Genomic DNA, 22385 nt, shown 5'->3' on the forward strand with positions numbered 1-22385 from the left:
CTAGGTAGCGGGCTAGTGTCACTAACTATACCCGAAACCTTTGCGAGGATGTACTCATTAGTGATTTTTCTGCAGCCTATATTGCTTTGGGTTAAATACCAATCTTTGAGAATTGAGTCTTTTGTGTGAAGCAACTGGTTATTGAAATTATCTAAAGATTTATCGATTATTAAAATTATTACCTTCGTCAAGGAGGTTGTGTTTTTTTCGGCGTTGGTTTGTCTGTCTGTTTGTGTGCAAGATAACTCATAAAGTTATGGATGAATTTGGATGAAAATTTCAGGAAATGTTGATACTGGCACAAGGAACAAATGATTAAATTTTGGTGGTGATCGGGGGTGGGGGGGCCACTGATCTGCCTTGGCGGAGGTCTGCGCTCTCCAAGTGCTTCTAGTTAACTCTGCCAGGAGGCAGGAAGTATTGTGATCACTTTGCTTTGTGTGTTTGCGTGCGTGCGTGCATGTTTGTTTGTTTGTTTGTTAGCAAAATAATTCAAAAGTTATGGATGGATTTTCATGAAATTTTCAGGAAATGTTGATACTGGCACAAGGAAGAAATTATTAAATTTTGGTGGTGATCGGGGGGGGGGTGGGGGGGCAGATCTGTCTTGGCGGAGGTCTGCGCTCTCTTAGTGCTTTTCTTGTTGTTAGTTGCAGCCCTACCAGGAAATAATAATACATGCAAGAAAGGTTGATTAATCGGATTTCTTGGCATCTCTCACTTGGACATTAAACCCATGTTGTTTTGTCTCTTCTCTGTATTCAAGCTGTAATATGACCTGCCAACGTGGACAGTACGGAGTGAACTGCAACCAAACCTGCTCTTGCCATGACAAGAACTGTGATCCTGTGTCCGGTGCCTGTTATCTCCGTAAGGATATATTTTTCATGAGCAACCGCATGCTTTGTGTTTTATTAGGTTTTCTGGGAACAGCGGTGGTCAGAAATTAGTGTTTTTCTAAATAATGTTCCCTTCTTGCTCTCAGACAAAAAAAAACAAAAAACAAAAAACCAAAAGACATATTTCTGACTCCTGCACGTAGACAAAAGATTATAACCCTCTCCACAGTTTGTCCTAAAAGCCAGATGCCATTACAGCTGCCTGTGTGTATCTCTAATAGTTGGCTGTACACACACAAAAACATCTATTCAGGCCAGAGTGTGTAGTGGTTGAGTTAGCAAGGCCGTGATCGTGTTTCCAGATGCACAACAGTGACTGGTGTCCTTTTTATGGCTGTGTTTGTTGGCTGTCATCCTGAGGAAGGGAGAGAAAGAGGAAGGAAGAAGAAATAAAGGGGGGGATGGCAAAAAAGGGAAGAGAAAAAGAGAGAGAACTTGGAAGGGGGACAGAGAGTAGACGACAAAGTGGATTATTTTGGAAAGAGTAGGCGATTGTATTCAGGCAAGGAAAATATTGATGTATACAGAGGAGACAAGTAACTAAGTACACATAGTTTGATACTGGATTTAACCCATAAAGACCCAGTGCTATTTTTATGGTAGTTCCCAAACAAATTGTTCACTATATTTAACCTTTCTAAAGTGATTTGTCACCGTTTATTATAAAGTTATCCTCCATATTTTGCCTTTTTTTCGGTGAAAATAAGGTATTTTCCTATATTTCATTTAATAATCAGATTAAAGTTGAGGGTTATTATATTAGAAACAGAAAAAACTGAAGAAAAAGTGACTTTTTTTCAGTCAAATCTATTGTCTCTATCCACTGTCACTGATCAAACTCTATGGGTTTTGCTGGTGAATCATTGTTTCAGAAGATGACGGTGTTTCCATGGTAACTGCTGAGCCTCTGAACGTCCAAATGGATCATATCTGATGACCACGAAAAGATGACAAACTGCATTTTACACCAATTATTTACACGTATTGATAGGATAAGTGGATCGACAGGTATTAAACAGTTTAGGTGGTTTTGGTCGCCGGTGGATGTTTGGGTCTTTATGGGTTAAGTAGAGTTTTCAATATCTGTACTGAGGAGAATTTTGCATTACTTTTATTTTGCATCATTTTGCCGCCAAACAAATGCATGGGACGATAACACACAGAAAAGACAATTTCTCAAGACAGAATGATCTAATAAGACGAAAACAGTGTAAAATATGCATACGCTTGGTTTTGCAACATTAGGTCAAAATAAGTAAATGAGTGCAATCTGAGTTCAACAAGGCAAAAAAATAAATAAATAAGTAAAAGACGTAAAAAGATGTAACCGACATAAAAGGGAGACTGGATTGCAGTGAAAAGGCGTCATAATGTTTCGAGTTGTGTTGATGACACTGAAGACTGATTTTGACACTGAAGAGTAGTACTGTTCATTATTTTCAGTATGTTTTTAGATAGAAGTCTTCATGTTACATCGATATGACATGAGGTTATTGCGTAGGTAGAAATGTCCTTTAAACTGTTATGTTGACTTTTATACTCTGAGTACATATCAGAACCCTACTTTCATACTTCTACTTGAGTAATCAGTTGAGTCAGTACTTCTACTTTCATTCTTACACAAATATCAACACTTTCATGCATGAATTGTGAGAACCTTAATCAAGATTTATTTTCCCAAATATTTTTATCCCTCTTTAGGCATAAAAAAACAAACAAAAAAAACAATGCGATTGAAACTTTTCTTATGAATCTATTTTTCATGGAGTTCCAAAAATGTCCACCCAGCTTGACACCATGCGTTTAGTTTTTGAAGTAAAGAAACATGTATTTACTGACAGATCATGTGAAAACTATGAAATAACAACACTTTTAATGCAGCTAATCTAATGTTTTCTCACATTTTAACATACTCTAATTAGGGCTGTAACAAAATATCGCTTCTGCAATATATCGCGATATTTCATTTCACAATACTGTATCGATATTAAAAAGTACTGTATTGATATTTTTAGGTATTTATTTAAATGCAGATATTGTGAAGTTTCATTTTAGTTTTTCTGTTTTTCTTTTTTGTTTATATTTTATTTATTATTATTTAACACTGTTTAATTAAACAATGTTAGTTCCTTTGTTGGGATTGAACTAAAATAATGTTCTGATGTTAGTTGTGAACTAGTAGAATATGAACATTTGAACAAGATCTTAAAGTGTAATGTCTGTAAAACATAATTTAAGTTTGAACACAGGAACATTTTGTGATATAGCATTAGCTCCTGTTACGATCAAATAGAAATGTGTTTAGTATTGTGCATATTTCTGGTGTAATTCAATTCTTCCAGGAAATAATCTTTTAAAAAAGAAACAAAACCATTAAAAACTGCCTTTTTAACAGTATCGTCATATATTGTGATATATCATATCGTGGTCCTAGTATTGTGATTTGTATCGTATCGCCAGATTTTTGCCGATACACAACCCTGACTCTAATACTAGTCATTACTCACTTCATGGAGATAATATGCAAAAAAACCAAAAAAAACTTTTATGTAAAAAAAAAACAAAACAAAACTGTTTAATAATAATAATGACAAGCAATTGATTTACACTCAGACATGTTACTGCAGATCAGGTTTATCAAGAACAGCAAAGTTACTGTAATGGTGTGAATTGGAGTGTACAGGGGTTGGACAAAATAATGGAAACACCTTCACCTCAAGATGATAATGCCCCTATCCATACAGCTAGAATTGTTAAAGAATGGCATGAGGAACATTCTAATGAAGTTGAGCATCTCGTATGGACGGCACAGTCCCCAGACCTCAACATTATTGAGCATTTATGGTCAGTTTTAGAGATTCAAGTAAGACGTCGATTTCCACCGCCATCGTCTCTAAAAGAGTTGGAGGGTATTCTAACTGAAGAATGGCTTAAAATTCCTTTGGAAACAATTCACAAGTTGTATGAATCAATACCTCGGAGAAATGAGGCTGTAATTGCCACAAAAGGCGGACCTACACCATATTAAATTATATTTTGTTGATGTTTTAAGGTGTTTCCATTATTTTGTCCAACCCCTGTATGGGATGGTGCATAAGTGTCCGCTGTGTTGGTTGACATGGAATTAAAACAACAAATCCTATGAATATACAAGAGAACAGCTGTAGAATAACTGTCCACTGTAGTGACCACTATGCATGAAAGGGTTAACATAATATAACCTGCTCAGCGTAACACGGAGTTTGATTAGCGAACACACTGGGTGGTAGCAGGTAGGTGAGTGATATCATAAGCCCTTGTTAGTTTTGCCTCACCTCCTTCCACCATTTTCCATCCTTTATCCAGCTGTGAGCACAGAGCAGTGACAACATGCCACGCCCAGGCTGCCTAACAATCCATCTGCAGCCTTATGTGACAGCGTAAAGACTCTAGGGCCGCCGCTGTTTACCCTGTAACTGATGGTTTGCTTCTCTTCTGCTGTCATTTGTCCTTGTGAGCATCAAATGTCGTCCATTATGCAATAGAACACTTATTATCTTTGGGGTGTATCCCATTTGAGGAGGGAGGGGTGCTACTAAATCACTGATGAGTTATTGTAAAGGGTTTGTGGTGAAGAGTGGGGGGATGATGGGTTTAAGTGAAAGGGTAAGTGGTTTGATGTCTTGAGGGAGATCATATTAGCTTTACTGCAATCTCACATGCTTTATGTGTCATGTAGGAAATTTATTTTTAACCAATGTTGGGGTTAACGTAATCCATTACAGTAACTGATTACTTTTTACGCAGTAGTGTAGGGTATTACTAATCAAGTTTCAGTAATATTTTACTCGGTACATGTTCAATAGCGCTTGCGTTACAACTAGGGATGTAACCATTACCGGTATAACGGTAAACTGTGGTAAAATTGCAGACGGTTAGTATTACCATTTAAATTCTAATTATCATGATAACTGTGTTTGATTACCGCACTTTTAGGGGAAAAAACCGCCTATGTAAAGAAATGCTTTTATGTCAAATATTTGAGTATAGTTTTAATTTATTACAATTTTAATTTTCTATACCTAATATTTGGAACCAATATTCACTTTTAAAGTCTTTAAAAAGATTCGTAAAGCATCTTTGTGTTATTTATGCAATAAATTATGTACATTTTTCAAATCGAATTTTAGATATTTTTTGTGTGTTTTCTGGCCTTTTATGTTGGTATAGTAGGTTAAAGTGAAAAAAATAATAGGCAGATGATATAGATGTAGTTGTGCTGAAAAAACGATTAAAAAAACATGGGTATAGTAAACATTTGTTTATATAGTATATAAAGACAAAATCAAAAGGACTGAAAAACGGACAAAATAGGCTCAGACCACTAAAGGTTAATACTTGAATGTTTCTGCCAACAGAAAGTACATTGTGCCAATTATTTTATTTTATTTTATTTTATTTTATTTTATTTTCAATACAACTTGGTAAAATTATTTCAGTGTGTGAATTAGTACTTTTTGAACATTTTGAGCACAATTTCAACAATACTGCGATAATAATGATAACCGTGATATGAAATTTTCATATCGTTACTTCCGTAGTTACAACACACTTTTCACCTATAATTTAGTTTAAAAAACAAAACAAAACTGCAAGACCATGAGACCTTAAGGCAGTGTTTCTCAACCTTTTTTGAAAAAACACCCACTAGCAGCATCAGGAGCCTCCTGCTGCCCCCCCATTCCCAAAAAGAAATAGTGACCGGGGGTGGGGGGTGGTGAGCGGGTGTACATGAGTAGGTAAAGCCCCACTCACCTCATCATTGGCCAGCTGGCCCTCGAAAACAAATTTGTGCAGGGGTGAGTATGTGAGTATGCGCCTTTGTGTTATACGTCGGACATGGGCTCCTTACACTGGGGAGGGGGGGGGTAATGTATAATTTAATGTATAACAGTAACTAACCCCCCCATTTGTGCCTGAGCGCCCCCCTCTCGGCTTTCCCGTTCTAAACGCCCCCCAAAGATGTCATCTTGTTGAGAAACACTGCCTTAAGGAATCAAAAATGCATCTGTTGTAATGGTGTGTCTTAGGAACAGAGTTGGGAGTAATGCGTTACAGTAGTAATGCATTACAGTAATGGATTACTTTTTGCTGTTACGCAGTAGTGTAAGGCATTATTAATCAATTTTCAGTAATAGCACTTGCATTACAACATACTTTTCACCCATTATTTAATTCCTCAAATGAAAAAACAAAAAAACAGTCAGACCGTGAGACCTTAAGGAATCAACAATGCGTCTGTAAAGTTCTATTTCCTGTTGGTGTTCATCCAATGGGTGAAAACGGCAGAAGACAGTCCATCGTCCACATGGACTGACCCTAACCCTGCTTTATAGAAGCTAGTTAGCATTAGCATGATCCCTGTGATCAGCAATGACAAGGTAAGCTAATGTTTCCATGAGTAGTTAGAATTCTTTATCGATTGCAGATTTATCTACCGGCGTCCTCGGCGCCACGCCCCCTGTTTGAACATGGAAAATGTTGGGAAAAATGGAAGCGTTCCTGCTGGGATTCAAACATCGTGGACCGCAGCGTTACTTACTGAGCTATCTGTCCACATGTACTTCAGGGCACAAATTTATACGTCCAAGACTCTCTTATCTTTTGTATTGAGGGTTAGGGTTATTAGGGAGGTGGGTTCTACTGGGCATGTGCCATTTATGACGAGTGTGTATGTAACTGGAAAGTAATACAGGACTCATGTGATGCATTACAATTCTGAGACAGTAATATTGTAAGGGAAGGTAATTACTTCTAAATAGCAATAACAAGTAATGAGTAATGTATTACAGTTTGGAAGTAACTTGCACCACACTGTTAACGCAACATCGTGCTCCATTTTATTACCTTGTGTGATCGCTTTGCTTTGTTTGTTTGCATGTTTGTTTGTTAGCAGTATAACTCAAAAAGTTAGGGACGGATTTTCATGAAATTTTCAGGAAATGTTGATACTGGCACAAGGAAGAAATGATTAAATTTTGGTGGTGATTGGGGTGGGGGCAGATCTGTCTTGGCGGAGGTCTGCGCTCTCCGAATGTTTTTCTTGTTATCATAGTAAGTGTCACATTAACACAGACTATATACAGTGACCTAAATCCTGTATCCATCTGAATGCACCTAGTGAGTGAATCATAATCATTTACTTTGTGGTGTTAGAGCTCACAGACTGAAAGATTTGTTGAAATTGGCATCCAGAACGTTGCTGTACCAGTATGGCACACCCAGAATTCCCTCCATCTCGTCTTTCAGAGCCTAACCAGCGGATGGGTGTGATCGCTGCTGGAACCCTGGTCTCCTTTTTACTCATTGTCCTTCTCTCACTGTTGTGCTGCTGCTGCCTCTGTCAACACAAAGATGACCACAAGTGAGTGACACACACACACACACACACACACAACAGTACGCTACACAGTGGGGGGCTTAAGTTCGCAGTAGGAGGCTTGCCCTTGATACAAAAACAGAGGGAAAATATTTCTTTCTTCTCCCTCACACTCATAAGCACCAAGATGTTAAGTAATAAGCACACACAAATTGTATTTTAACCCTTTCATGCATGAATTATGAAAGCCTTAATTCTTTTTTTTTTTTTCCTGAGTGTTTTTATACCTCTAGGCATTTAAAAAAAAAAAACAAAGCGATTGAATTTTTTATTTTTTTGTTTATGAACCTATTTTTCATGGAATTATAAAAATGTCCACTCAGCTGGACACCATGCAAAGACACATATTTACTGATATACTGTGTGAAAACTATGAAATAAAAACATTTTTAAAGCAGCTAATCTGATGTTTTTTCACATTTTAACATATTCTGATAGAGATAATATGCAAAAAAACAATCAAAAACTGTTAATCACAGTCTAATAACAATACCAAGCACTTGATTTACACTCAAACGTGTTAGTGCAGATCAGGTTACAGTAACAGTATGATTGTCAGTGTATTGTGGGATGATGCATGAGCGTCCACTCTGTCGGCTGATATGGAACTAAAACAACAAAATCCATGAATATACAGGGTGGGGAAGCAAAATTTACAATGAACATTTAGTTGTTTTTTCTCAGCAGGCACTACGTCAGTTGTTTTGAAACCAAACATATATTGATGTCATAATCATACCTAACACTATTATCCATACCTTTTTCAGAAACTTTTGCCCATATGAGTAATCAGGAAAGCAAATGTCAAAGAGTGTGTGATTTGCTGAATGCACTCGTCACACCAAAGGAGATTTCAAAAATAGTTGGAGTGTCCATAAAGACTGTTTATAATGGAAAGAAGAGAATGACTATGAGCAAAACTATTACGAGAAAGTCTGGAAGATACTATTAAAGAAGAATGGGAGAAGTTGTCACCCGAATATTTGAGGAACACTTGCGCAAGTTTCAGGAAGCGTGTGAAGGCAGTTATTGAGAAAGAAGGAGGACACATAGAATAAAAACATTTTCTATTATGTACATTTTCTTGTGGTAAATAAATTCTCATGACTTTCAATAAACTAATTGGTCATACACTGTCTTTCAATCCCTGCCTCAAAATATTGTAAATTTTGCTTCCCCACCCTGTATAAGAGAACAGCTGTAGAATAACTGTCCACTGTAGTGACCACTATGCATGAAAGGGTTAAGTGCTTTTATGTATTGATATTTGGGTGAAAGTAGCGATGCGAGTAGCCTCTGAGCCCTCAAAAGAGGCAGAGGTCCAGGTTAAATAAGCCTCTTTTGAATGATTCATTTGGGTTTTCCATGGCGTCATCCCTTTTCACTTCTAACCAAGACATCTCTACCAACAGCAAAAAAGCCAAGCGGATCCTGTGTGGACGATTCAGCCGAATCAGCACTAAACTCCCCCGTATTCCACTGAGGCGACAGAAACTGCCCAAAGTAGTCGGTAAGCCTCAAAACTCTTTCTCATATCCCGCCGCAACGCTGCCAGAAGCTGCTGTGTTTTATGTAATCATCTCTCTGGTGCTTGTACAAGGCAATTTCCTAAAGTATATCATTTTAATCTTCCTTAATAGCCATGAATGTTATATACTGAATTCATATGGTGTCTGAGGATATAAAATAGTGACTAATAATGGCTCAGATGCCTTGTGCTTAACACAGCAGACAATGACAGTCAGAGCGGGCATTATTCTTCAACACTACCTTAGTCTGCCTCGTAGATGATGAATAGGGTTGAAAAGTGTATGGTGGCTGCCAGGCGAGTATGGGGTTTCATTTGAAAGGAATGCACTGGTTTTAGAGCCCCTTATTATTCTTGGCACCCCAAAATGCCATGTGTTCATATTATTACAACCCTAAACTGGGCTGTTTTTTTTTTTTTTTTTTTTTCTTCCCATTTTCTTTACTTGTTTCCATCATCTTCTTCCCCCAAGAAGATTTCTCTGGGGCTATGGAGGAGGCTGTGTTATTAAAAGAAGGCCAGTGGTTGTTGGGGGGGGCCCGGGTGGTGCTGAGTGACGCGTTATCAAAGGGTGTACTGTTTGGGTGGACGCGGCTGCTCACTCGGTCCATGTGGAGGTCTCGTGGTGTATGACAGATCTGTCTGTGACCCCAGTCTATGTTTAAAGTAGACAGTGGTGATATGCAGATCTTTTAAAAGCCAGCAGTCACACAAACGCTTCTTAATAATGACAGTTCATGAGAGTCATCTTCTGCTGAAGTGAAAAAAGTACATTTCAGCAGCTGATTAGCATTGTCTAAACATTAACACGTGACGAAACGACGCATTAAGAGGCTCTTTTGAAGTCGACGTGGTGTGGAAGGAGTTAAAACATGATGACCTGGTTTCTTTTCCATAACTGAGCAGCATGTGCTTCCTCAGTTATCCAGCTGATTATTTAAGCTGCAATCTGTTTCCATTCTACCACAGCTAAGATACAACACCAAGACAGAGTGGCCTTTGTTATGACAGCGTTGAACATTAATACAGTACGCTTGTTTGTGAAGTGCTTTACTTTACCATGAGAAGTAGCGCACTATAGGCATTACAAGTAACATCATGTTGGAGTTTTCTTTTGTTTTGTTTTTTTACATAGATATGCATCTGCACTCTAAACAAAGAGCAGAAATCCATTTTTAGGGGTTTACTTTTAAGTTTTAAGATTTTTGGAGAGCAAATAAGATCAAACAGAAGTAGCAGAGCAGACATCAGAACCCATTTAAACCATTTGCATTTGTCTATTGTCATTCTACTTTCTGGTTTGTCCTATTTAGACTCTTGCTACTCGGCTACCCACAGAAGTGTGGACTGCCAACATTAGAGTCTCTGACTGGGGCTACACAGTCCTGCACACATGCATTCCAGAGGGGGCCCAATGGTGCTGGAAACAGGAAGTGGTCAAATTTACCCCAGCCTGTGTCAGAACTGTGATTTATCCACACCAGGCTCAGTGGCAACAGATGTGACAAAAATGAAATAAATGGAGAAAAAGAAACAGAAGACAACATTTACTCTTCAGTTAGCATCAGAGATTTTAATAACTATTCCCCTCTTGGCAAAACTAAAGCTGTTTGCTAGTAGTTTGGCATTCCATTCCTAAGCATATTTACTCCACGCCCAACAGACTCACGTCTGTCCGACATTCCTTGCATCCTCTGTGTCCAAATGTTTCCCCGTGGATCAGTGCAGAGAGCAGCAACACCTGCTTTTTTCATCTTTATTTATCCAGGGAAAGTTGGCTTGGATTGCAAATGTGTTTGCCGCTCCGCTCTGCTGTGCATTCACGCAGTTGTGATCTGCCTAATAAATCTGGCAGAAAATGTTCCCACATCCCGAAGTGTGTAACCTGAACAAATGAGCAGAAGGCCGCTCCAGTTTAAACAGTAATTATGCTTTTTCTCCAGTTGTCTTGTATGTATGATAAATATGATCAGCGATTGGCCTGTAGGCTCTGACACTAGCCGCCATTGGCTCGAATTATTGTTTGCAATTAGTATCCACTGAGCTCCATGGTGAAATGAGGACTGGCTGGCTTCTTTTACCAGCTCAAAACTACCTCAGCTTCAGGTCTGTAAATTCATCCCCCCACTGAGCAACTGTGGTGGTGCAGCTTTGCAGCTGAGACATGTCAATAATGCCCTTTTGTGCACTAGCCTCCATGCAGGGAGGACTCAGACTGGCGTGCAGTCTGCAGAACAATCTGCCAGAGCCACAGTCAGGGGGGAGCAGATTTCAAGGGCAGCAGTTGTTCATTACTACATACAAGTAATGTCACAAAATGGCCCATGTGTTAGCTTGTTAACTAACTTAACTGGAGTCTTTACATAGGTTAGCTGTCCCACATTCCCTCATGCCTTACTGCTGCTGCACAAAGACAAAGCACATACTTTAACTTAGGAATGTATTTATTCTTCTGTTTTTCAATGTCTACTCTTCTGTACTGTTAGTATTCTGTTCTACTGTTGTGATTTTATTGATTTAGCAAATCTTATATAAATCCCCAGTGAGAGGTTCATGGAAAACATAGAAAATGTATGGCCTTTTGTAACAGCATGATGAAACTTCTTTGTGTTTATTTCAGGCACTTGTAGCATGTGTTTAAGGATAAGCATTATGGTTGTGGTGTTATGTGGGAAAAGTCCACAGTGACTTTTAAGATGTGTTTACATTGTGCGATTTTGGGCTGCAAAATGGGATGAAAAATGAGAAAATGTAGGGGTGTTTTTGGGTGTGGCTAGAAAATGGTGGTTCTACATCGTACAGTGAGCGTTTCACGGATTTTCATATTTTTCTGTGTCACATAAATGCTATTGTAATGCGGCTAGTACAAACACTGAATCCAAATGCAGTAACTCGGACACAAAAATAAGGTTCAAAAGATTTATTATTCACACACAGGTGAAATAATAATAATAATGACAGAATCTTGAGGATAAAGGTGGGAGATATCCTCCTCCGATTCGTCCTCCGGTTCGAGGGCGGCAGCCCGTCTCCCCGAGCGGTGTTTGGGGTATTCTCCCCGACTGGGGAAAAGCAAAGGGAGGTCAGGGACGGAAACAGGTCATGCACAGGCAGGCTATCACTCAGGCAACAGGACATAAGGGCTAGACAAATACTCACGTACCAAAAAGTCAGGGCGAGAAGATCGAAACCAGGAAACCAGATGAGGCAGACAAAAACCGACAGGGAGCAGGCAGAAGGCAAAAAACCGAGGAATCCAAAAAGGGTCACAACAGGCAGACAAAACGAACAAACGAGGTCAAGACGCTGGTAAGAACTACGAGAGTTACAAACTGGCATCTGACAAGGGGAAAGGACAGGGTATAAATACACAAAAGGGAGGGAAGACAACTAGACACAGGTGGAGAAAATCAGGGCGGAGACAGGTAATCAGGTAAGAGGTCAGGGAGAACAGAGAACAGGAAGTAAAGACGACAGACAAGACACATGAGGGGAAACTTAACAAAATAAAACAGGAAACGACAAACAAAACATAAAAGACAGACGAGACCAGACTAACGTCTGGCTGCGGGTATGACAGCTATTGTTGTTACAGTATGATCAATAGCTGAGGGAAATTGTTCACAACCAACAGCAAAAAAATAATGTACACTGTTGACATTTTTTTTTTTTTTTTGTTATCATTTTTTGATGCAGATTTAAGTTACATTGAACAGTTTAATATTCCATTTCAGAGGTATTAAGCATGTCCCATTCTTCCCATCCCCTCACCCTCCCACCCCTGGTCCTACATGGCATACTTGATGATCAAAATGGCAAAGTACTCATAGAACAAAAAAGGTCTAAAAAAAAATAAATAAATAATAATAATAATTAAAGAAACTAAATAAATTAGCCTAATAGTAGACAAATCTGCTTATTCACAATTACATCCTACACACAAGATATGGACATGTAATGTTATTAATATTATTAGAGAGTACACAAGTACATATAGCACGCCAAACAGGGAAAAGAAAGAGAGGGGGGAAAAAAAGAAAAAAAAAAGTGTGTATGGGAAAACTGCACTAAAATATTTTGTGTAGTTTAGAGTGTCTTAAGTTTTTTTTAAGTATCTTTCAGCGTTGACATTTTATTCTTGTACTTAGACTTAATTATCCTGAGATTCAGTACGTTTTATCACCGTCATTACATAATTATTAGATCCTTTAAACTAAAAATCCTGTCAGTAGGAGCCTTAAACAATACATCCATTTCTTCCTAAACGTACCTTAACCTTTCTTTTTCTTTAACTTAACTATAAATAGGACTCAGGATGTCCAGGTCTAGTGCTTTGTGTGTCCAACATTCACCCCAAACACCTCTGTGTGACTTCTGTGCAGTAGGAAAACACAGTGCTTCCTTCACATGAACAGTTTTTTAACAGCACGTCCAGTTGGAATGGAAGCACTGTATTAGCCTTCAGAGGCATTATTGTTTCATCATAAAGTGTTTACATCTACAGCCCAAATGTCCTTTAAATAGCTGTATGATGACTACATGTAGCCACAACAATAATGCAGACAGTAATTTGGTGTTATTCCAGTGGACAGGACGTCCTTTATAATTATTTAAATAGGCACCTCTGGGTGGAAGTCCCCTCTACATACTGCACCTGTCTAAATGCTTGTTGTTTTTGGTCTCATTAGGGTTTTTTTTTTTTTTTTTCGTTTTTTTTTTTTTTACTTTTATTCACATCTGTAGGGGTTTGCAAAACACACAGACATTAGACAAAGCAGTCTGGACCTTAAGCGCATAGGTCAAGAATTTTTTTATTTAACAGACAATAAATGACTGTCAGAAAATATGTGATTCAGTCGGAAGAAAATCTGTTCAAATCTATAATTTGAGCTCAAAAGAATATGGAAAGTGTGCTATACAAAAGTGTCAGTACACAAAAAACATCCATAACACACTTGACCCATATATGATTTGGTTATTGCTAAATCTTAGTGTGTTTTAAAATACTCAAAGTAAGGGAATTTAGCCAGCTACATGGTGGAAGACAGATGGACACAGGAAGCCAGAGAATAAACATTAGACTGGCCGAGACTTTAGTTTATATGTTTTCTGAGGAGCTCTAAACTGATTATGTTTTAAGTATTTATGTTAAACCCTTTTAAGACTAGACTGCAAAGGTGTTTTCATGTTTTCTTTGCAATAAAAGTATCAGAAAATGTATTTTTTGCCAATTCTTTTGCACCTTTGTTTTCAGGAAGAACTTAACTTTCAATATCTGGCCATGATTTATCATTATTATAAATAATAAATGCTTCAAACAGTGTGCTTTAGGAAAAAAAAAATACCAAAAAAAAAAAAAAAAGACTTGAAATTTTCAGCATATTTATTAACAGAAACAACTGTAAATGTCCATAATGAAATGTTTTGAGATTGCAGAAATTAACTTTCAACTATTTTACACCTGCCCAAACATGCTTTTTGGTCTTGAACATTCAGTATCCATATTATGACTTAATATTTTTTTGTTATTTCCAAGTGTTTTTTTTAGCCTGTGTGGAAGTTCCTTTCTACTTGTAATAGAGTCCCATATTAATGCTAAAGTGTTATACAGTCGTGGAAAAAATTATATGACCATCAAAAGTCATCAAAAACAATGGTTATGCAATCAGGTACTAACTCCTGTGTGTATCATGTGACTAAAACAGACAGAAGAGAAAACATGGGATGCTTAAAAGCGCTGTTTTTGTCAGTACAATGCCATAGCTATTGATGTAAGAACTGAAGTGATTTTGTTTATTATCAAGAAAACATGGAAAATGTCTAGATATCAGCTCTGAAATTAAATTTTTTATAAGCTATTTTTGTTGTTATCATTATATTTGTCCAAATGAATGTACCTTTAGTTGTACCAGGCATTAAAATGAGCAAGAAATTGAAGAAAACAAAGGTGGTCAATTAATTTTTTTCGCAACTGTATAGTGTCGGAAAGCTTTCTGATTCCGAATTTTGTGGATTGTGCAAACGGTTCAGAAGTTACAATAATTTGAATGCCGTAAAGTGCAAAATGCAGCACCAGAGAGATTGTGTTAAAATTGTTGTTAAATAATTAAATATCACAAAATTACAGCTGACATACCAAGCCAACTCTGCAGTAAACAGACTTGAGTCATTTAATGTAGCTCGTCTTTTTACTTGTAGTCAAACAAGCAGGCAAATCGTTTTTTTTTCCTGGATGGGGTCCTGGTATAGTTAGGGGGATTCCTTCCATGAAGAGTTTATCTGAGGTCTAAACAAACAGATGGACCCGTGTCTCATCGGGTGTGTAAACAGGAGCATCTGATGTGGTCGGTCATGGCGAGTTAACGCCCAAAAAACTGCACTGTTGACACCAGAAGGGAAAGATCAACCACAGGGGTCCCTCAGAAACCACAGCTGTCCTTAGAGGGTCAGCAGAATGATGAAGAGTCTGAAGAGGAGGAAGAAAAATTAGACGGGGATAGAGTAGGAGTCAGAGAGGAGCATGAGTTGACCTACATACTGTTAGAAGAGAAAGTGGATTAGAGAAAGCACTTTAATTGATGGTTAAAACGTACATGTTTAAGCTTTTAGCCATCTTTAATATGAGCAAATTGTTCAGGAGCATTGAATTTCTGTCTTGTAGATGGAAGAAATAACATGATACGGTACTTTAAGCTCTTGCTTTTTATTGATTTCTTTATAAATGACTGAATTACTAACAGATAAATGCACTGCAGTGTTTTTTTGGTTTTTTTTGTCTACAATTACACAATGGCCCAATAACCTCCAGTTATTTATAAGCATATTGTATGTAATCCTGCAGAAATATGCTGTGTGCTTTGCTTTTGTGTAGTCGTGTTTCCGCCTTGTTAATTAATTTGTCTTAACTAATTTAATTCCAAGTTCCTGTACAACTGGACAGCTGGTTTGTTTCAGGAAAAAAAAAAAAAGCTGCTGACCCACTAAAAAGAAAGCCTTTCATCATGGGTGAATTAATAACATCTTCGTGTGATGGTGTGGATATTTAAGAAACCTTTCCCCCTGCTAAGGAAGAAAATCCATTCAAGTCTTTGCACTTTGACATCAAATTTGTCAGATGAGATAAACAATACCGAATTGCTTTCAAACTCACATTTAAAGCCAATAAAACCCACATTTTCTGCAGACTCACTTAAACCAACTCTTTCTGCAGCTTTCCTACAGTTGTGAGCGAGAACAGACTGTTGTTCTTGTAACTCGGTACAATACCCTCCGACTGACCTTTTGGCTTCTGCGTTTGTTTTCTGTTCTCAGTAGCCCACCACGACCCGGAGAACACCTTCAACTGCAGCTTCATCGAGCCGCCGTCGGTGGCCGAGCAGCCCTCCCCCTCCTCTTGGTCGTCCCAGGAGTCTTTCTCTTCCTTTGAGAGCGGAGACGAGGGGCCAGTTTACTGTGTGCCCCACGAAGGTGAGTCATCAAAAGAATACATAAACAGTTTAGTTATCTGGAATGACACACATAATTTGTCTTTGGCATGGAGGAGCGTTTCAACACACGCTTATTTCAGAGGAAGACGTGATCTCAAGTGCGACTGCTCAGTGACTCATCCACTTCTGCACATCTCATTATGGAGATAGTTAGCTCTTTATCATAGTCCATCTATCTAGGTCTGGGTTTGCTTTGAGAACAAGAGTATAAACAGGAAATGGAACAGCCAAGTCAGCATATGACGCAGATCCAAACTATGACTAACCATCAGTTTTTATTTGAGAAGTTGAATAGTGCAAGTCAGGGTTTGTTTTGGGGGATTTTTTTCATGAGTTCTGTATAATTAATGGATTTCTTATGTTCTCTGAGTGTTAAATTTAGATCCAATTCTCCGCATGAATGGTTCAAGGACTTTAAAACAATAGATTTGGCCTTAAAAGCCTTGGACACAAAAGAATTACTGTACACATCATGAAAGGCTTTTAAATTAGACTGATACGGCGATAGCATCTGTTGCAGTGGAGCTGCTCCAGTTCTTGAATATGTGTCTACTAATCAGCAGATTAATTGGTACAGATATCAGTATTTCAATAATACGTGTTAGTGCTTTTCTGGTGCGATAAAAAATAAATAGCCTGACAGATAAAACAATGAAATACTGTTTGTGAAGCTCACAGCTCGGCGTTCCAAAGCTGGTAAACATTAGCCACATTAGTAAGAGTAGGAAAAAAACTCCTGCCTGTTTTATCACTGTTGATTCTTACTTCACAAATAGCAGCCATGTTTTAATTACTGTTTATTTATAAATGTCAACAACAGACAAAAGACAGATTGTGACACCAAGTTAAAAAAAAAAAAAAGAACAAAAGCATAAAAGAACAAATGATGCATAAAACATCGAATTTAGTTCCAGGGTCTGTCAAATCCACCCGGCCTCTCAGAGAAACTAAAAATACGTTCATAAAGTCAGTTCTTTGTTTGAAACTTAATTACCTCCGCCAAGGAGGTTATGTTTTTGCCGACATTGGTTTGTCTGTCTGTCCGTGTGCAAGATAACTGAAAAGTTAAGGATGGATTTGGATGAAAATTTCAGGAAATGTTGATACTGGCACAAGGAACAAATGATTAAAAGTGGTGGCAGTGGTGGTGGTGGTGGGGCACTGATCTGCCTTGGTGGAGGTCTGCGTTCTCTGAGTGCTTTTCTAGTTTAAATATTGTGTTTTGCCAATAGGAAGGACATTTTCTACCTAATATACAAGTTATCATTCAAATTTTACTGCTTTTCCAATGACGTGATCAGCTCGATTCAGCAACTCAGCCTTTTTGTTTTTTCTACTGTATGTGAACAGGGTCCATCAGGGACTAATAGATACTATTTCTGCTTCCACCATTGCTGAGGTTCCGAGTAACCCCAGGGACTACTATAACTGTGACATATAGTCATGCAGATCACAGATTGGTCGAGCCAGAATTGTTGCCACATCAATACATAATACATCACTAAATGAAGATGTGGGATAACAAGCCAAATTTAGCAGATTATCTCTGGAAAGACTTGAGAAATTCTTGATAAACAGATACCGATTTTCAAGTGCAAACAAAAATAGTCTCACCTGTAAACATCTAAATATAATATTTTGTTTCAGAAATTGTAACTTTGTTGTAAGTTCCATTGTCTTCCGTTGTTCCCTTGTGTCGTAGCTGTAGTTGCGATGACGTTACAATACCTAGCTGTGCTTTAGCAGCCAAGTCAATACAAACCAAGCTGAGCCATGCCAAATTGAGCTGATACTGGCAGTGGAAAAGTAACTTTTGATTCTCTTGCAAAAAAAAATACATGATATGGTTTTAATGATACCTTGCCAAAACTACTTAACACAAGAACAAACCCATAACAAGTGGATGAGCACTTCAAAACCACATCAGCACAATGTTCATAATGTATGTACACTTTAACTGTCTGACCAAAAGGAGTTTAACACTGCCTCACTGTATTTTTGGGGGTTATGTTTAATATCTGTCTAATCTGTGGATCTGTCGACAATCCACAGAGTCTGTGAATGAAAGCAAGGAGAAGCAAAGTCCCAGCGCACAAACAGAAAAGTCAGAAGCCGTTCCTAATGAAGACGATGCAGGAGAGTACACCTCCCTGAAAGATACCAGTGTCACAAAACCAGAGGGCAGTGAGCAACCCCTGCTGAAATCCTCCGATTCCAGTGAAGGCTCCACCAGCGGCTCTGAGTCCACCACTACAGGCCTCTACGCCCGCATCGCACGTCTGTCCAAGCAGTCCAAAGAGGATGAGGGCAGCGGCAAAGATGGGGACAGCACTCCTACACCCGAGGCCAAGCGCAACGGAAAGCCTCCACCTTCACCTGGCAAACCCAAACCACGCCCACCAGACCCATCCACTAAGCCCAAAGTGTCGTGGATCCACGGCAACACTACCACTCCACAGCCAGAGCAGCAGGGGCAAATGAAGGTGCTGGCAGTGCCGAAAGAGAAGAAGAGGAGTTCCAGTGATGGCTCAGCCAAAAGTGAGGAGCGACAGAAAATGAAGGAGAAGAGCCATGAGCAGCAGAAGAAAGCAGAGGCGAAGGAGGCCGACGCTAATGGCTCCCCCAGCAAGCACAAACCTCTGCGAGGTAAGAAGTCTGGAGAGGAGCACAGCAGTCCCAGTCACATGGAGCACATCAACGGAGTGGTTCAAAATGCACTTAAGAAGATTAGTAACTTCCACAGCTCATCATCAGAGAAGAAAAGTGCTGAAAGTCAGAAAGAGACCCCCAAGGAGCCTCCAAAAGTTATTCATCCTCATATGAACTCCGAGGCTGCCACGCTTCTGGCTGCTCAGCTCAAAGAGAAAACACAAAGCATCAACAGGAATGAGGGGACGGGCCTTACGAAAACAAACGGTCTGTCCACACCAAAAGGCAATCGGGAGAAGCCCACTCCTCCACAGAAGGCCAAGAGGACCTCCTCAACTGGCATGAACCAGCAGGGCTCAAACAAGCCCCTGCTGCCCACCTCAAGCAGCCTCCAGAAGATGGTTGCACCAGTCACAACCGACCCTGGGACCCCTGAAGTCAAGAGCCCGGAGAAGCAGGACTTGAACGGCTCAAAGACAGGGGACTCAGCGTTGGATCCCACACCAAAGAAGACTCCCATAAAAAAGCCACCCAGGAAGAAAGGCAAAGAGGGCACTTTGGAAACATCGGAAACTAAGACACCCCAGCAAAAGACGGCCATTATGCCACCGCAGATTGTGAAATAAATTTTTTTGGCAAGACATTTGGCAAAAGTTTGCAATGGATTTCAAAGAGACTAAAATGGCCTTTTTCCCAAAGGTGAACCACAAAACTTTTCAAACCAGGAGTTTAAACATATTTCTGTGAGTGTGCTGAGACTCCAGGACCAGTCAAGAAGGAAAAATACTTTTAAAAAGAGAGCACAAAGAGAATAGTACTGGTAAGTTTGACTATAATGACCTCTATACGCCATTGTATTTCATTTCAAGAATCATTTTTCATATAACAACTATGCATCAATCTTAAACCACAACCTGTGGCTAAGCCGGACACAACTGTGAGAACAGTGACGAAAGAAACCCAAGGTTCGTTCATCTCCATCTCTGCAGTATGTCCACCACTATATTTATATACGGATTGCTTTGGAATTTGTATAACTGTACTTCGCAATGAAAAATACCGATTTCGATGTTTTCCACAGGTACTAAAGGTACTAAAAATAGACAATTAGGTCCAAGCTAATTCCTGTTTTGTTTTGTTTTTTTCTTTTAAATCGACCAGCATATTGAGCATTACAACAATCCTTCGCTTTGTAGTAACTGTGTCAAACAACGCTGTAGGAAAATATATCAAAATATGGTTCTAGCACATTTCAGATCCACATAAAGCCCCAGAACAAATGGTATCTTAAACCCACAAAATCTAAACCCTCAAAGGACACACATTTTGCTACGTTTATCCACCACACCTATGAATCACCTTCAATTCCCTCCCAACTGTCATGTTTGTTTCAAGGATTCTCTACAAAAGAGTTTTAGGATTTGGCGTCTTAGGTCTCTTTCTCTGCCATTCATGGTTTGTTGAAGGCCATACACAGCTTTTGATCTTGTAGAAAAGAGTCTGTTTTAAACCTCTTCTTCTAAAACCAAATCACCACAATGTGCTCTTACTGTATGTTTTATTCCGTCAGCTAAACCACTAAACCAAAAAAAATGAAATCCTAAGCTATCCTGAGTCCTCACATTATGTCATGCCTTTAAATCACCTTAACGAGGCGTAATGTAGGACAAAATGTTACCTTCTCTGTCAATCAAATCCAATAGCTAGTTTTGTTCAAGCAATGGCTGTTAGTGTAACTTCATGCACAACAGTATGTGATCAAGTCATTTAGTCGCCTGGCAGACAGAATTAGAATTAGACTTGTGTCGGTTTTTTTTTTTTTTTTCTGTCCTGCAGAAGTGAATGTCTTGAAGCTGAGAATCTAGGCCGACATTACCATGTGAGCTATTCTCATTTGACATAAATTTTTCATTGTAACGTCAGTGTATTGTGTGAAAATTGCTTTGTCACTTAACGACAACCATTTCTAAAGCTAGAACGACAAGGTGCTTTAATTTAATTTTTTTTTTTTTTTTCTCGATAAGACTAAATGGTACCGTGCCTGGAGTGTTCCAAAAGTGCCTCAGCTGTGGTGCAGTGCAAAGCAAAGGAAGCTACGTTTGCCTTAATTTCATTAGTTTTGATCTTAAACCAAAAAGGTGGGATTGAACAACCTTTAAACTGGAGGGAAAAAGAAAGTTTTTTTTTAATGAAATTCATTGTGCACAGCTATTTTGACAGTAGCTCACAAAATGTAACAGTGGCTGACAGATTAACATATGCAGCAAATTATTTTACACTCACAGCTAATTTGAAACAAACAAGCCTTATATTCATCTTTCGTCTCAAGGTACAGCTAGTGTCTTTGGTTATTTTTTCAACATTTTCTATGTGTATACATTGTGTACTTTTTTTTTATCATCTTCGTAAGCTGTGCTTATATGACCTTTTTAATTGTTTTGTTTTCTTGATGTCAATGAACTGGCTTTCATGATGTATTTGCTTTTTTTCGGAATGTAGCTTATTTTGGTCTCTGAAGCAAAAACCTACAGTACGAGTACTTTCCTCCTGTAAAGTTTACATTGGCTTTGTAATTGTTCTCTGTTGATGTTATTGTTTGTGTAACACTTAACTGCATGACGCAGAGTGTAATTATATGGCATTAATGGCTGCACAGGAAATCTGTAACCTTCTTTTTCCTTTTAGTTGTTATTATTGCCTCCCATAAAAATAACTCTTACAGAAAAGATTGTACAATGTTATGATACCACTGTCGAAGCCATTGCATAAACCAAAAAGTCATTTTGAAGTGGGAATTTTTATCTGACTGGTCCGTGCCTGTCTTTATAAGGGCCTGAAAAGCTGCAAAAATAAGGTGTATTTTGTTTTGTTTTGTTTTTTTGTGGTTTGTTTTTAGCGACTTTGATTTCCATATGTGTATGGTTATTAAATTGGTGTTTCCTCATTTATTTCTTTGGAATAAAAAGCAATATATGTAGCTATAGTCTAACCAGAGTTTACATATCAGTCCTCATTTTACCAGTTTGCTTTCGACTCCTTCTCATGGGTGTGTGACCTCCAACCTGAACAAAAAGGATGAATTGAGCAGTTTACGGCATGAATCTCCTGTTGTTTTGTCTGAAAAGATCGATTTTAATGCTGATTCATGTTTGACCCTTTCTTGTGACTCGAGGCTATTGAGCTGCTGAGTCTCAGGGATGAGGCAGGAGTCCTGTTGGGTCATGGCGGTGTTTCAAAGAGCCCAAGGGAACCAGGGGACTGTTCATTTGGCTCCTTCAGGATGGGGTGGGGGGAGACAAGAGCGCCTTTCATGGGAAAAAACAGTGGAAACTCTGTGCTAAGGAGTTAATCACGCGCTGCATATGTGTTCTTTCTTGGCTTGGAGAAGAGGGATGTAGCCGGCG

The 22385-nt window shown here is 38.7% G+C and overlaps 1 protein-coding gene across 1 annotated transcript in view; it reads left to right on the forward strand.

Annotated features, from left to right (window-relative positions):
• Window positions 1–21970, forward strand: part of scarf2 (scavenger receptor class F, member 2) — a 35646-nt gene extending 13676 nt beyond the window's left edge. The window contains exons 7-11 of the mRNA XM_030144280.1: window positions 767–870; window positions 7188–7302; window positions 8730–8827; window positions 16157–16312; window positions 18385–21970. Of these exons, the coding sequence (XP_030000140.1) occupies window positions 767–870; window positions 7188–7302; window positions 8730–8827; window positions 16157–16312; window positions 18385–19607 (1696 nt within the window). The 3' untranslated portion in view covers window positions 19608–21970. The remainder of the gene's footprint in view (window positions 1–766; window positions 871–7187; window positions 7303–8729; window positions 8828–16156; window positions 16313–18384) is intronic.
• Window positions 21971–22385: the final 415 nt, after the last annotated feature.

Source organism: Sphaeramia orbicularis, chromosome 9 (genome assembly GCF_902148855.1).
Source record: "Sphaeramia orbicularis chromosome 9, fSphaOr1.1, whole genome shotgun sequence".
Lineage (NCBI taxonomy): Eukaryota > Metazoa > Chordata > Actinopteri > Kurtiformes > Apogonidae > Sphaeramia > Sphaeramia orbicularis.